This window comes from Cherax quadricarinatus, chromosome 38, assembly GCF_038502225.1.
Source record: "Cherax quadricarinatus isolate ZL_2023a chromosome 38, ASM3850222v1, whole genome shotgun sequence".
In the NCBI taxonomy this organism is placed as follows: domain Eukaryota; kingdom Metazoa; phylum Arthropoda; class Malacostraca; order Decapoda; family Parastacidae; genus Cherax; species Cherax quadricarinatus.
In genome coordinates this window covers 20,849,132-20,865,713 of record NC_091329.1, presented here as the reverse complement: position 1 = coordinate 20,865,713, position 16,582 = coordinate 20,849,132, and the positions used below count along the sequence as shown (strand labels likewise).

General features: G+C 39.2%; 1 protein-coding gene across 2 annotated transcripts in view; it reads right to left on the bottom strand.

Moving 5' to 3' along the window:
- The window catches only part of LOC128692873 (centrosomal protein of 131 kDa), a 145,241-nt gene that overhangs the window by 21,258 nt on the left and 107,401 nt on the right, over positions 1-16,582 (bottom strand). For both annotated transcript variants that reach the window (XM_070092152.1, XM_070092153.1), the window contains exon 10: positions 7,021-7,246. In XM_070092152.1, the coding sequence (XP_069948253.1) occupies positions 7,021-7,246 (226 nt within the window). The remainder of the gene's footprint in view (positions 1-7,020; positions 7,247-16,582) is intronic.

Sequence of the window (16,582 nt, the reverse complement as noted above, 5' to 3'; positions counted from 1 at the left end):
AGGGGCTTCTTGCAGTTCTTGATGAACACAGAGTTCCATGAGTCTGGCCCTGGGGCAGAGTGCATGGGCATGTCATTTATCGCCTGTTCGAAGTCATTTGGCGTCAGGATAACATCGGATAGGCTTGTGTTAATCAAATTTTGTGGCTCTCTCATAAAAAATTCATTTTGATCTTCGACTCTCAGTCTGGTTAGCGGCTTGCTAAAAACTGAGTCATATTGGGACTTGAGTAGCTCACTCATTTCCTTGCTGTCATCTGTGTAGGACCCATCTTGTTTAAGTAGGGGCCCAATACTGGACGTTGTTCTCGATTTTGATTTGGCATAGGAGAAGAAATACTTTGGGTTTCTTTTGATTTCATTTATGGCTTTTAGTTCTTCCCGCGATTCCTGACTCCTAAAGGATTCTTTTAGCTTAAGTTTGATGCTTGCTATTTCTCTGACCAGTGTCTCCCTACGCATTTCAGATATATTGACCTCTTTTAGCCGCTCTGTTATTCTTTTCCGTCGCCTGTAAAGGGAGCGCCTGTCTCTTTCTATTTTACATCTACTCCTCCTTTTTCTTAGAGGAATAAGCCTTGTGCATACATCGAGTGCCACCGAGTTAATCTGTTCTAGGCATATGTTGGGGTCTGTGTTGCTTAGTATATCTTCCCAGCTTATATCGGTTAGGACTTGGTTTACTTGGTCCCACTTTATGTTTTTGTTATTGAAGTTGAATTTGGTGAATGCTCCCTCGTGACTAGTCTCATTATGTCGGTCTGGGGCTCCACGCATACATGTCTGAACCTCAATTATGTTGTGATCTGAGTATATTGTTTTTGATATGGTGACATTTCTTATCAGATCATCATTGTTAGTGAAGATGAGGTCTAGTGTATTCTCCAGTCTAGTAGGCTCTATTATTTGCTGGTTTAAATTGAATTTTGTGCAGAGATTTAAAAGCTCGTGTGAGTGTGAGTTTTCATCAGAGCTGCCTCCTGGTGTTATTACTGCAACAATATTATTTGCTATATTCCTCCATTTTAGGTGCCTTAAGTTGAAATCCCCCAGGAGCAAGATGTTGGGTGCAGGAGCTGGAAGATTTTCCAGACAGTGGTCAATTTTTAACAGCTGTTCCTGGAATTGCTGGGATGTTGCATCCGGAGGCTTGTAGACTACCACAATGACTAGGTTTTGGTTCTCGACCTTTACTGCTAAAACTTCCACTACATCATTTGAGGCATTAAGCAGTTCTGTGCAAACAAGTGACTCTGCAATGTACAGGCCAACCCCCCCCTTTTGCCTGTTCACTCTGTCACATCTGTATAGGTTGTAACCTGGGATCCATATTTCGTTGTCCAAGTGATCCTTTATGTGGGTCTCGGTGAAAGCCGCAAACATTGCTTTTGCCTCTGCAAGCAGTCCACGGATGAAAGGTATTTTGTTGTTTGTTGCTGGCTTTAGACCCTGTATATTTGCAAAGAAGAATGTTATCGGACTGGTGGTATTGTTGGTACTGGGGGGGATTTTTTTTCTGGCATTAGTATCTGTATCTGTTGGTTTGGAGTGGAGGCCATCGACTGTGGTTCCACTCCAGGAATGACTGGATTTGGTGTACGATTTCTGCCATTTCCTGCCAGATTTTTTTCCTTCCTGGCACTAAAAAACCTCTCCCTCTTGAGTGGCTGTGGCTACCCAGGTTTTCCCATGGCCTAGATGTTTTGTATCTTTTTGTCCCCTTTAGATGGTATGCCTGGCAATTTAAGTTATAGCACAGTCTTTCCTGTACTGAAGAGGTACACAGTTCAGGGTGAAAAAGCTTACAGGAAGGGAGTTTGCATTTTCCTGTTGTCATATGGGCATGGCATTTTCTAGGGTGGTCATAGTTGCATGTCCCATCTGTTTTTCCAGATTTCCCATGCCAGCAGATACCAAGTGCATAGTATGTGCACAGGCTTGGTTTCCGTTTGCCTTGGGTTTCTGTGACTGTATTCCCTGTTGGTGCATGTTTCCCTGTCTTACTTCTATCCTCCCTAGCACCAACAATGGAGCTCCCACCAGTTGTTTTTGGTAATATATCCTCACTATTGCTAGTGGAGTCCTCTTGTTTGCTATTTCCTGCGGTATTTCTAGTTTGCAATATTGGTTTTATCTTATCTTTGACTACACTTGTTTCCCTACTATGGCTCCTGTCCCCTATGAGGTCATTTATATGTATTCCTTCCTGTGTATAATTCCCGACTACCTGGACAAAATCTCCAGCTTCACCATTACTGTCTCCCAGGACAGCATCTCCAGCTTCACCATTACTGTCTCCCAGGACAGCACCTCCAGCCTCACCATTACTGTCTCCCAGGACAGCACCTCCAGCTTCACCATTACTGTCTCCCAGGACAGCACTATCAGCCCCACATTTACTGACTACCAGGACTTCATTTCCAGCCTTACAGTTTCTGACTACATGGCCAGTATCAAGGGCAGTACCATTCAGCCCAGACTTTTTATGTTCCCATCTGTTGTAGAAAACTTCCAGGTTTTCTATGAAAGCAGCTTTGATGTTGTCCTCTTTTAATACCCTTGTGATTTTAGTCCACAGCAATGTGAATAACAGTCAGTGATTCACACAGATGGTTGGTAGTGAGTCATCTACTGGTAACTGGTAACTGGTACTACTGAGAGCTCCGGCTGATGGTGCTTCCCATACTTTCCGTTATAATTATACGTACTAACCAGCCTGCGTGAGTGTTTTTACCCCATCCACGTTATCGAACCCACATGACAAATTGGTGGCAGCGGTGGGATGACAAGACAGGCTAGATGATAGGCTGAGGCAGGCTGACTGGCGCTCACTTCCACAGTCTGGCTTACTGGCTGGCTTAATTGCAAAATCCGGGTCAACCCCTCAGAGATTGAAGCAATTAGCACACGAACTAAGCCAGGAAGCTTGAAAAGAGGCTGCAACAGGCTTGCAGCCTGGAGTGACAAATTGGTGGCAGCTTGTGGGCGTGGATTTACGGGTATTTCCGATGTTAGAAGATTGGTTGTGGGGTGCCGGCAGGTCAGAGGTGAACCGTCTATGCCACCTCCCACTAGCCGCTTACCACCCTGTGTCATGTATCTTTATACGTATATGCTTCTAAACAGTTGTGTTTTGAGCACCTCTGCAAAAACAGTGATTATGTGTGAGTTAGGTGAAAGTGTTGAATGATGATGAAAGTATTTTCTTTTTGGGGATTTTCTTTCTTTTTGGGTCACCCTGCCTCGGTGGGAGATGGCCGACTTGTTAAAAAAAAAAAAAGTGACGCTCAGGTTAGGGTGTGTAGAAGAGAGGGAGACTACTCCCCAGTAAAAGCAAGTCTTAGACAGGGATGTGTAATGTCACCATGGTTGTTTAATATATTTATAGATGGGGTTGTAAAAGAAGTACAGTGGGACCTCAAAAATCAAACGCATCACATACACATATCGAACGTTTCGAAAATAGGACCATTTTTTCGGACAAACTGTGTCCCTATTATCTAACGTGCCCTTATTTTCGGACTGCCGGGTACGGGACATGTCTGCTGGCCCACTCTGTCCGCGTCCCCATGCAGGCGCCGTGAGCAGTCTAGCTTTGTTTATGCTTGAGTGAACACTAACCTGCGCTCTCATTCACGCATTTTACGATTATTTCGTTGTGTTTAGTGCTTGTGGGACTGTGAAATAAGCTGCCACGGGCCCCAAGAAACTTGCTAGTGGTACCCCTGTGGTAAAGAAAGTGAGAAACACCATAGATGTGAAGAAGGAAATAATACAGAAGTATGAGAGTGGTGCGAGACTTGTTGAGCTTGCCAGGATGTATGGGAAAAACAAATTGACCATCGGTTCTATCCTGTCAAAGAAAACAAATCAAGGAAGCTGATGTTGCAAAAGGTGTTAATATAGGGAGTGGATGAGGTGCCTTCTTCAAAGATTAAGGAGATTTGTGCCAAGTGGAATGATGTCCAAATGTTTGTGCAGAAGTACCACCCTGAGCAAGCTGAAACAAGCCATCTTTGCAACAAGTTCAGTGACAGAACCATGTCCCATTTTAGGGAAATGTTAAAGAGGTGCCAGAAACAGAGGACTGTGGCCAGTTATTTTGTGAGACAGGGGTCCAGTGACTCTCAAGCTGGTCCTAGTGGCATTAAAAGACAGAGAAGGGAAATAGCCCCAGAGAGGGCTTTACCTGAAGTACTCATGGAGGGGGATTCTCCTTCCAAACACTAATCCCAACTCTCTCTCTCCTCCTCCCTATCTTCCAGATGCCATCACCAATCTTCAATAAAGGTAAGTAAAAATGTTATTTTATATGTACGTATTACTATACATAATTAAAAATTATAGTATTTGTTGTATGTAAAACTGTAATTAATCTCTATAAAATGTATTTTTTGTGTGAATATTTTTGGGCTTCTGGAACGGATTAATTGTATTTCCATTATTTCTTATGGCAAATATTGCTTCGAATTTCAGACTTTTTGAATTTAGAACTAGCTCCTGGAACGGATTAAGTTCGATTTTTGAGGTTCCACTGTAAATGATAGGGTGTTCGGCAGAGGGGTGGGATTAAATTATGGGGAATCAAATACAAAATGGGAATTGACACAGTTACTTTTTGCTGATGATACTGTGCTTATGGGAGATTCTAAAGAAAAATTGCAAAGGTTAGCAGATGAGTTTGGGAGTGTGTGTAAAGGTAGAAAGTTGAAAGTGAACATAGAAAAGAGTAAGGTGATGAGGGTATCAAATGATTTAGATAAAGAAAAATTGGATATCAAATTGGGGAGGAGGAGTATGGAAGAAGTGAATGTTTTCAGATATTTGGGAGTTGATGTGTCAGCAGATGGATTTATGAAGGATGAGGTTAATCACAGAATTGATGAGGGAAAAAAGGTGAGTGATGTATTGAGGTATATGTGGAGTCAAAAAACGTTATCTATGGAGGCAAAGAAGGGAATGTATGAAAGTATAGTAGTACCAACACTCTTATATGGGTGTGAGGCTTGGGTGGTAAATGCAGCAGCGAGGAGACGGTTGGAGGCAGTGGAGATGTCCTGTCTAAGGGCAATGTGTGGTGTAAATATTATGCAGAAAATTCGAAGTGTGGAAATTAGGAAAAGGTGTGGAGTTAATAAAAGTATTAGTCAGAGGGCAGAAGAGGGGTTGTTGAGGTGGTTTGGTCATTTAGAGAGAATGGATCAAAGTAGAATGACATGGAAAGCATATAAATCTATAGGGGAAGGAAGGCGAGGTAGGGGTCGTCCTCGAAAAGGTTGGAGAGAGGGGGTAAAGGAGGTTTTGTGGGCAAGGGGCTTGGACTTCCAGCAAGCGTGCGTGAGCGTGTTAGATAGGAGTGAATGGAGATGAATGGTACTTAGGACCTGACGATCTGTTGGAGTGTGAGCAGGGTAATATTTAGTGAATGGATACACAAATAACCCGCACATAAAAGAGAGAAGCTTACGACGACGTTTCGGTCCGACTTGGACCATTGACAAAGTCACACAGCGTGACTTTGTCAATGGTCCAATTTGGACCAAAACGTCATCGTAAGCTTCTCTCTTTTATGTGCGGGTTATTTGTGTATTGTTCCAGTCACGGTATTGTGCCTTTTTTTGTTATTTAGTGAATGGATTCAGGGAAACAGGTTATTTTCATATAGTCGGACTTGAGTCCTGGAAATGGGAAGTACAATGCCTGCACTTTAAAGGAGGGGTTTGGGAGGGGTTTGGGATATTGGCAGTTTGGAGGGATATGTTGTGTATCTTTATACATATATGCTTCTAAACTGTTGTATTCTGAGCACCTCTGCAAAAACAGTGATTATGTGTGAGTGTGGTGAAAGTGTTGAATGATGATGAAAGCATTTTCTTTCTGGGGATTTTCTTTCTTTTTTGGGTCACCCTGCCTCGGTGGGAGACGGCCGACTTGTTAAAAAAAAAAAAAATGTGGAATATGTACTCAATTTCATCTCTCTTTAAGAAAGCTATTTTTAAATATGTATTCAATTTCTGATCATCATGCAACCATATTTCTAGGTACTTTAGCGTCTGCTTCTGACTACTGCAAGTAATGTTACTTTACTGGTCATCAGAAACTAAGAGATTATATAATTATATAGCTATGATGATAGAAATAGCTGTATTAGTCGAAATGAAATGAATGGTACACTATCACCGAGTTTGTCACTATTCTCTGCATTGACTAATATGAAGTTCTTCCCTGTTATGTACAGTACCACATCTGAATAATTCTGGGAAACACTGCCCTTATTGCCCAATCTCAGACTAGCCCTCATTCACTGGAAGGAAATTTTACAGAAGACCTATATAGAGTGAGAGATATGGGAGGAAGTTCAAAATAAACCCAGTGAGGAGCAGGGGTGCAGTGGGGACAATAAGGGAACACTGTATCAACATCCAGGGCCCAAGACTATTCAACATCTTACCAGAAGATGTCAGAAACATGGCTGGAACAAGTGTAGATGCCTTCAAGAGGAAACTGGACAAGTATCTTCACCAGATGCCAAATCAACCAGGCTGTGATGGATATGTGGGGCAGCAGGCCTCCAGCAGCAACAGCCTGGTTGACCAGGGAAGCACCAGACGAGCCTCGTCCATGGTTAGGCTCCGAGAGTAGTGAAACTTTTGAAACTCTTCAAAGGTACAGTATATATAAAAAAAAGATAGTAAAGTGTAAACTAAATGTAAATTAGCCTGTAAACTTTACCTGACATCTTGCAAAGTCAGAAAGAAAAGACAAACAATCCTGGGAAAGTGCAAAACTTTTAACAGGCTTCCATTCCACTCATGACCAGGATGGCAGGATCTCCTTGGATGGCTGCTATCTATCAACCTACTGTCAGAGTGCAAAGCATTTAGCAGGCTTCTGTTTCATGCGAATACCTCACTGCATGATTGCTGTCTACCAATTTACAATGGCTCTATTATGTGAAAAGATTTTAACATATTTTCTACCTGTATTTTAATAACATTTAAAAATGTAGAAATCAACGAACCTCATGATTACGAATCAATGTTCTTATCCTGTCTTCATACTCGTCTTTGAGTCGCTCTCTCTCTTTAGTGGTTTCTCTGAGTGCAGCTTCATTTTCCAAGTGCATCCTTTCTAGAGTACGATGGTGATCCTCAATGAGTGACCGCAGGTCTCTCTCGTGCTGCTTGCGAACTGTTTCCATGCGACTTAAAGCTAACTGCTCGCTTTGTCGCAGCTCCAATTCCAGTCTAATAAAATTTAAGGTTTTGCATAAAATAAATTTAGTATGCATAGATTGAATATGAAGACAAAAATGTAACAAAATAGATCATAATGCTCAATTATTGATATTACAACAGAAAGCCAACTAGCAACAGATTCTTCATTAAAAATTATTTATTCTCAAAATGTCACACACAAACTTAATTGTTCTAAAGTCCACATTATGCACAGCATTTTAAGCATATTTAGACTCGGACTAATACCATGTTATAGAGCTCTTTAAACATACGAGTATAACACAATTGCAGTATTGTGAAGTTAAAAATATTTAAAATACAAAATACAAGATTATTAAATTAAAATGCAAAATACAAGATTATTAAAGAAAATTTAAAATTCAGGTGCATCATATAATTAATAAGTTAGAAAATGATTGAATGCCAGTTTTAAAGCTTATATTAAAAGACATGGTTTAAATATTTGTTGGAATTCATTATATGTATTACAATTCTTTAATTCACCTGGTAAGCTAGTTCACATTTTTGGTTATTTTACATGCATACAGTTTCTTTAGTTGTTCAGATGAACACAAGGAATATCAGAGGTATTTAGTCGGAGTGTGACTCAGTCCTCTGTTATAGTTTTCCAGGAAGTTAATATTACCACTAAAGTGTATATTAATATTATCACTAAAGTGAAGTACAGTATTTTAAATGTGGAGTGAACAGCATTATGTATGGTTTTAACATTCAAAAGGTTAAAGTGAGGGCATAGTGTGTTTTTATAATTTTGATGGTACATGAAAAAGAGTGAGAGAAAAATAGTGTTAGCAGCATAGATTGTGGAACATAAAAGCTGATTTTGGAAAATATACCCAAAATTTATTTTAGCAAAAAATGACATCACTTTATATATACAGTGGGCCCCCGGTTTACGATATTATTTCATTCCCGAAGTATGTTCAGGTGCCAGTACTGAACGAATTTGTTCCCATAAGGAATATTGTGAATTAGATTAGTCCATTTCAGACCCCCAAACATACACATACAAACGCACTTACATAAATACACTTACATAATTGGTCGCATTGGGAGCTGATCGTAAAGCGGGGGTCCACTGTAAATATATATACTGTATTGCACACACCCCCTTCCACATTAAAAGTTATTTTGTTTGACCGCTGACAAGCATCACCACTTGGTGCTATACTTCATTTGCTGTATGTGATCTTTATAACTACAGTGGAACCTCTACTTGCGAGCATGTCCACGTGCGAGTTTTTCCAAATATGAGCAGTCGATGGGTCGACTTTTTGCTTCCATATGCGAGCAAAATTTCCATAAGCGAGCAGACCTCAAGGCAGGTTCCTTGACACTGGTGAGGGACTCTTGCTTTTGATCTCGGGAATTGTATCTCATTTGTTTGTTGGACTATCTTATTGAAACTTGGACAATGTATGATGGAAAGATGCTTCTTAACGTACACCAAAAATAAAAGAAATCTAAGCATAAATAATAGGGTTCACTTCTCAGCAATTAGCCACCCCTTAACGGTAATTCTGAATGGTTTTTATGGTTGTATTCTCGTTTTTTTTGGTCTCATTTGATAGAATGGAAGATATATTACAGAAATATATACGATTTTGATTGCTTTCATGATGAAAAGTGCTTTGAAATTGAGCTCAACCTAGGAGAAATGGTCCATTGCTTGGCTGTTTCAGAGTAAACAAACGACGTCACTGTCCATTCCAATATGCAGTCGTGAATGGGTTGACATTATTTATACAATTATTGCAATAAGGAATAACAGTAAATCTTATATTTTTTGTGTGAATAAAAATTACAAATTATTTATATAATAATAATAATAATAATAATAATAATAATAATGTATAATAATAATAATACGTTTAATAATAATACGTATAATAATAGTATAATAATTTTTTTTAATAATAATAATAATAATAATAATATAATATGCACGGGTCCTCCATCACAAATCCGGCATCATTGGGACCTGTAGTGTGCCGGATTACTGAGTTTGACGAATTACAGAGTGGTTAAGTTAGAATACACTTAATAAAATTAACCAACTTGACTTACACAGTTCATTGAACATCGGCAAAAATTGAACATTTCCACTACTTTGAGCTCAATTTCAAGGTACTTTTCATCATGAAAGCAATCAAAATCATTAATAAATAACAAAAAGGCACAATACCGTGACTGGAACAATACACAAATAACCCGCACATAAAAGAGAGAAGCTAACGACGACGTTTCGGTCCGACTTGGACCATTAATGGTCCAAGTCGGACCGAAACGTCGTCGTTAGCTTCTCTCTTATGTGCGGGTTATTTGTGTATTGTGAATCAAAATCATGTCTATTTCTGTAATATATCTTCCATTCTATCAAATGAGTCCAAAAAATGAGAATACAACCATAAAAACCATACGAAAATATACTGCAAAGAGGCGGCTAATGGTTGAGAAGTGAACTCCCTTATTTATCGTCCGTCTTTTTTACTTTTGTTGTATGTTAAGAAGCATCTTTCCATCATACATTGCCCAAGTTTCAATGAGATAGCCCAACAAACAACCGAGAAAAAAAAATATTTACAAAGAATCATATATGGCAAGCCCAAGCCAGGTACTGGAAATAAGTCACTTTGTCTGACTTTTCTGGGTTATCCTAGGTTCTCTATACATACACTGCTAGGTATGATAATCTATGTAACTGTATTTGTGTATACCTGAATAAACTTATTTACTTCTAGCCTGTCAACTGAGTACAAGAAACCGCCCATTCACTTATTTCAACTACCTAATAAAGTGGTCAGAAATTGGCAATTTGGCCGATTTCACACAAATTTCAACAGATGCCAATTTCAAAATAGGGTCCAGAATAAATAATGCAGACATTCCTGGCACTAAAATAACATTTTCTCTGTTCATTAGTCGCGGCTACAAGCCCCTCTTATATTACTCTTGCTTACCATTTGGAATTTTTATTCACAAAAAAAAAAATAATAAAAGATTTACTGTTATGCAGACTACTGCATTATTGTAATAATTGTATAAATAATGTCAAGCCATTCTTGGCTCCATACTGGAATTTAGACTGGCAGGCGGACAGGTATTGGACGGTGACGTCATTTGTTTACTCTTGAGCTTCGCTAAAGAGTACAACATTTTCGCTACTGTGAGCACAATTTCAAGGTACTTTTCATCATGAAAGCAATCAAAATCATATCTATTTCTGTAATATATCTTCCATTCTATCAAATGAGATAAAAAAAATGAGAATATAACCATAACAACCATACAAAAATATACCACTAAGCAGCCACTAATGGCTAAGAAGTGAACTCCGCTATTTATGGTCTGATTTCTTTCATTTTTGGTGTACGTGAAGAAGTATCTTTCCATCATACAATGCCCAAGTTTGAATAAGATAACCCAACAAACAACTGAGGAAATAATAATAATAATAATATAATAATAATAATAATAATAATAATATATGAGGCGACTAAAATGCCGGGAGCAATGGGCTAGTAACCCCTTCTCCTGTAGACATTTACTAAAAAAGAGAAGAAGAAAAACTTTATAAAACTGGGATGCTTAAATGTGCATGGATGTAGTACGGTTGACAAGAAACAGATGATTGCTGATGTTATGAATGAAAAGAAGTTGGATGTCCTGGCCCTAAGCGAAACAAAGCTGAAGGGGGTAGGGGAGTTTCAGTGGGGGGAAATAAATGGGATTAAATCTGGAGTATCTGAGAGAGTTAGAGAAGGAAGGGGTAGCAGTAATGTTGAATGATCAGTTATGGAAGGAGAAAAGAGAATATGAATGTGTAAATTCAAGAATTATGTGGATTAAAGTAAAGGTTGGATGCGAGAAGTGGGTCATAATAAGCGTGTATGCACCTGGAGAAGAGAGGAATGCAAAGGAGAGAGAGAGATTTTGGGAGATGTTAAGTGAATGTATAGGAGCCTTTGAACCATGTTAAGTGAATGTATAGGAGCCTTTGAACCAAGTGAGAGAGTAATTGTGGTAGGGGACCTGAATGCTAAAGTAGGAGAAACTTTTAGAGAGGGTGTGGTAGGTAAGTTTGGGGTGCCAGGTGTAAATGATAATGGGAGCCCTTTGATTGAACTTTGTATAGAAAGGGGTTTAGTTATAGGTAATACATATTTTAAGAAAAAGAGGATAAATAAGTATACAAGATATGATGTAGGATGAAATGACAGTAGTTTGTTTGATTATGTATTGGTAGATAAAAGACTGTTGAGTAGACTTCAGGATGTACATGTTTATAGAGGGGCCACAGATATATCAGATCACTTTCTAGTTGTAGCTACACTGAGAGTAAAAGGTAGATGGGATACAAGGAGAATAGAAATATCGGGGAAGAGAGAGGTGAAGGTTTATAAACTAAAAGAGGAGGCAGTTAGGGTAAGATATAAACAGCTATTGGAGGATAGATGGGTTAATGAGAGCATAGGCAATGGGGTCGAAGAGGTATGGGTAGGTTTAAAAATGTAGTGTTAGAGTGTTCAGCAGAAGTTTGTGGTTACAGGAAAGTGGGTGCGGGAGGGAAGAGGAGCGATTGGTGGAATGATGATGTAAAGAGAATAGTAAGGGAGAAAAAGTTAGCATATGAGAAGTTTTTACAAAGTAGAAGTGATGCAAGGAGGGAAGAGTATATGGAGAAAAAGAGAGAGGTTAAGAGAGTGGTGAAGCAATGTAAAAAGAGAGCAAATGAGAGAGTGGGTGAGATGTTATCAACAAATTTTGTTGAAAATAAGAAAAAGTTTTGGAGTGAGATTAACAAGTTAAGAAAGCCTAGAGAACAAATGGATTTGTCAGTTAAAAATAGGAGAGGAGAGTTATTAAATGGAGAGTTAGAGGTATTGGGAAGATGGAGGGAATATTTTGAGGAATTGTTAAATGTTGATGAAGATAGGGAAGCTGTGATTTCGTGTATAGGACAAGGAGGAATAACATCTTGTAGGAGTGAGGAAGAGCCAGTTGTGAGTGTGGGGGAAGTTCGTGAGGCAGTAGGTAAAATGAAAGGGGGTAAGGCAGCCGGGATTGATGGGATAAAGATAGAAATGTTAAAAGCAGGTGGGGATATAGTTTTGGAGTGGCTGGTGCAATTATTTAATATGTAAATGTATGGAAGAGGGTAAGGTACCTAGGGATTGGCAGAGAGCATGCATAGTTCCTTTGTATAAAGGCAAAGGGGATAAAAGAGAGTGCAAAAATTATAGGGGGATAAGTCTGCTGAGTATACCTGGTAAAGTGTATGGTAGAGTTATTATTGAAAGAATTAAGAGTAAGACGGAGAATAGGATAGCAGATGAACAAGGAGGCTTTAGGGAAGGTAGGGGGTGTGTGGACCAGGTGTTTGCAGTGAAACATATAAGTGAACAGTATTTAGATAAGGCTAAAGAGGTCTTTGTGGCATTTATGGATTTGGAAAAGGCGTATGACAGGGTGGATAGGGGGGCAATGTGGCAGATGTTGCAAGTGTATGGTGTAGGAGGTAGGTTACTGAAAGCAGTGAAGAGTTTTTACGAGGATAGTGAGGCTCAAGTTAGAGTGTGTAGGAAAGAGGGAAATTTTTTCCCAGTAAAAGTAGGCCTTAGACAAGGATGTGTGATGTCACCGTGGTTGTTTAATATATTTATAGATGGGGTTGTAAGAGAAGTAAATGCGAGGGTCTTGGCAAGAGGCGTGGAGTTAAAAGATAAAGAATCACACACAAAGTGGGAGTTGTCACAGCTGCTCTTTGCTGATGACGCTGTGCTCTTCGGAGATTCTGAAGAGAAGTTGCAGAGATTGGTGGATGAATTTGGTAGGGTGTGCAAAAGAAGAAAATTAGAGGTGAATACAGGAAAGAGTAAGGTTATGAGGATAACAAAAAGATTAGGTGATGAAAGATTGAATATCAGATTGGAGGGAGAGAGTATGGAGGAGGTGAATGTATTCAGATATTTGGGAGTGGACGTGTCAGCGGATGGGTCTATGAAAGATGAGGTGAATCATAGAATTGATGAGGGGAAAAGAGTGAGTGGTGCACTTAGGAGTCTGTGGAGACAAAGAACTTTGTCCGTGGAGGCAAAGAGGGGAATGTATGAGAGTATAGTTTTACCAACGCTCTTATATGGGTATGAGGCATGGGTGATGAATGTTGCAGCGAGGAGAAGGCTGGAGGCAGTGGAGATGTCATGTCTGAGGGCAATGTGTGGTGTGAATATAATGCAGAGAATTCGTAGTTTGGAAGTTAGAAGGAGGTGCGGGATTACCAAAACTGTTGTCCAGAGGGCTGAGGAAGGGTTGTTGAGGTGGTTCGGACATGTAGAGAGAATGGAGCAAAACAGAATGACTTCAAGAGTATATCAGTCTGTAGTGGAAGGAAGGCGGGGTAGGGGTCGGCCTAGGAAAGGTTGGAGAGAGGGGGTAAAGGAGGTTTTGTGTGCGAGGGGCTTGGACTTCCAGCAGGCATGCGTGAGCGTGTTTGGTAGGAGTGAATGGAGACAAATGGTTTTTAATACTTGATGTGCTGTTGGAGTGTGAGCAAAGTAACATTTATGAAGGGGTTCAGGGAAACCGGCAGGCCGGACTTGAGTCCTGGAGATGGGAAGTACAGTGCCTGCACTCTGAAGGAGGGGTGTTAATGTTGCAGTTTAAAAACTGTAGTGTAAAGCACCCTTCTGGCAAGACAGTGATGGAGTGAATGATGGTGAAAGTTTTTCTTTTTCGGGCCACCCTGCCTTGGTGGGAATCGGCCAGTGTGATAATAAAAAATAAAAATAATAATAATATATTTACTACACGTACATGTACAAGGTATACAGGCCTAGCTGACATCAGTGACATACTACTGTATAGAAAGGCACTTGTTATGCTGAGTATTTCAAGAAAATTAGGTCAGTGTCTCAGGATAACACCCACACTAGTCGACTAACACCCAGGTAACCATTTACTGATGGGTAAACATAGACAACAGGTGTAAAGAAACACGCCTAATGTTTCTACCCTGGCTGGGAATCGAATATTTACCAAAAATCATATATGGCTAACCCAAGCCAGGTACTAAAAATAAGCCATGTTGACTTTTTTGGGGTTATCCTAGGTTCTCTACACATATGCTGCTATGTGTGATAATCTATAGAGAGAAAATAACTTTTCTGTTTCATGTTTATGGTGGAGTACGAATGTATATCATAGTTAGCCCTGTGCTATACCCCGTTTTTCTCTAATATAACCCCCAAGACAAGGATAGGAGAATGGTATTTGTTTACCATATCCTCTTCATAACTCTGTCGAACTGCTTGGTGTTATGCCGATTATTATTCATTCTGGAGTATTTAACATGTTTTATGTTATTTATATTGTTTCTTATGTCATATTAGATCAACTGTGATATGCAAATAAGCTGTAGTATTGATATTAGCGTAATAATAAAGCATATTCTCCTGCTTCATGAGACTGAGCTCATGGCAACCGACAGTGGCTTCAAAGCCACCTTATCTTTAATGGATAATGTACTGTGTAGGTGCTTTACATAATGAGAAGCATTTCTTTTATTCGTTGGAACCATTGCTAGGGCTAAAAGTAAGCAGGTTAAAACAATAAATGGAGAAAAAGAAATTGGAATCACTTATGTAGCAAGTAGCGCCACCAAACAGTACCAGCAGGTTGGTGTGGCAACCCTGGAATTTTGAAATTATGCTAGCCAAAATTAGTGCCGAATAACTGAAGGAACCAAATAACTGATTGCAGCATTTGTGATGGCGGACCTGTATAATAATACATATATAATAATGTACTACACATAATAATTATAATAACAGATGGCTTCAAAAGGTTGTCACTAGATGGCAGTGTTTACCACAACAAAGAGGGAGTGGTTGTGGCTGCCTCCACCTGTTACATAATGACATTCATTCTAGAGTATATATCATGTTTCTATGTTATTTATATTGTTTGTTATGTCACATTAGATGAACTGTGATAGTTAAATATGCCGTATAGATGATATTAGCGAAATTATTCATGAAGTATTTTGCCCAGTCTCCAGACAAACTCTCGTCTACCTCCGACACCGCCCATACCACTACATGAATGGCATATTTTATTCATTTTAGAGTATATATCAGGTTTCTATGTTATTTATATTGTTTATTATGTCATATTAGATGAAGTGAGATAGACAAATAGCTGAAGAGTTGATATTAGCGAAATTATTGAAGTACAGAATTCCACTGGAACGGATTAATTGCATTTCAATTACTTTAAATGAGGAAAATTGACTCTGCAAATGAGCAAATCCAGTTGCGAGCAACGTCATGGAACGGATTAAACTCGCAAGTAGAGGTTCCACTGTACTGTATATATATTTCCAAGGTTGCAAATTCTTTGAAATGCTTGCCTCTGCCAAGCTGACCTCATTCCCAAATCTGGCACTAATGATGAAATCTTGAGTAATATGAAAAGTTTTTGCCATTCTTTCCCCTTTATATTAGTGATTAACACAATTTTGAGAATAGTGATAACTCCCTTTTTTATTCATGTAAGGCAAGGAAGAACTTTAGAATGCATGACTTGGTTCTTGCCAGTAGGGAAACACTAATTAATAATCTTGAGGTTAATGATGAGCTTGGGGAAAGTGATCACAAATCACTCAGTTTTAATATACATGTATCATGGAATTCCCCTAATAATGGCAATCAAGTCTCTGTCCCTGACTTCCGCTTGGCTGATTTCATAGGACTGAAAAATTACTTAGGTGGGCTGAACTGGAATGGCCTGACTAAGGGTCAGGTAGGTGGTGATGGTTGCCAATATGACGCTTTCCAGGGCATAGTTCTAGCTGCTCAGTCAAATTATGTTCCAAATAGGGAAATCAGATCAAACAAAAATGATCCTAAATGGATAAACAATAGATTAAAATATCTAATTGGTCAAAAGAGAGGCATATATAGGCAATTCAAAAGAGGAGAGGGGCAATTAAGAAATCGATATATTCAGTTAAAGAGAGAAATAAAAAAAGGAATTAGAAAAGCAAAAAGAGATTATGAGGTTAAAGTTGCAAGAGATTCGAAGACTAACCCAAAAGGATTCTTTCAGGTATACAGAAGTAAGATCAGGGACAAGATAGGCCCACTCAAAAATTCCTCGGGTCAGCTCACTGACAGTGATAAGGAAATGTGTAGAAGTTTTAACACATACTTCCTCTCAGTTTTTACACAGGAGGATACCAGCAATATTCCAGAAATGATAAATGATGTGGAACAGGAAGATAATAAACTGTGCACGATTAGGGTTACAAGTGACATGGTCCTT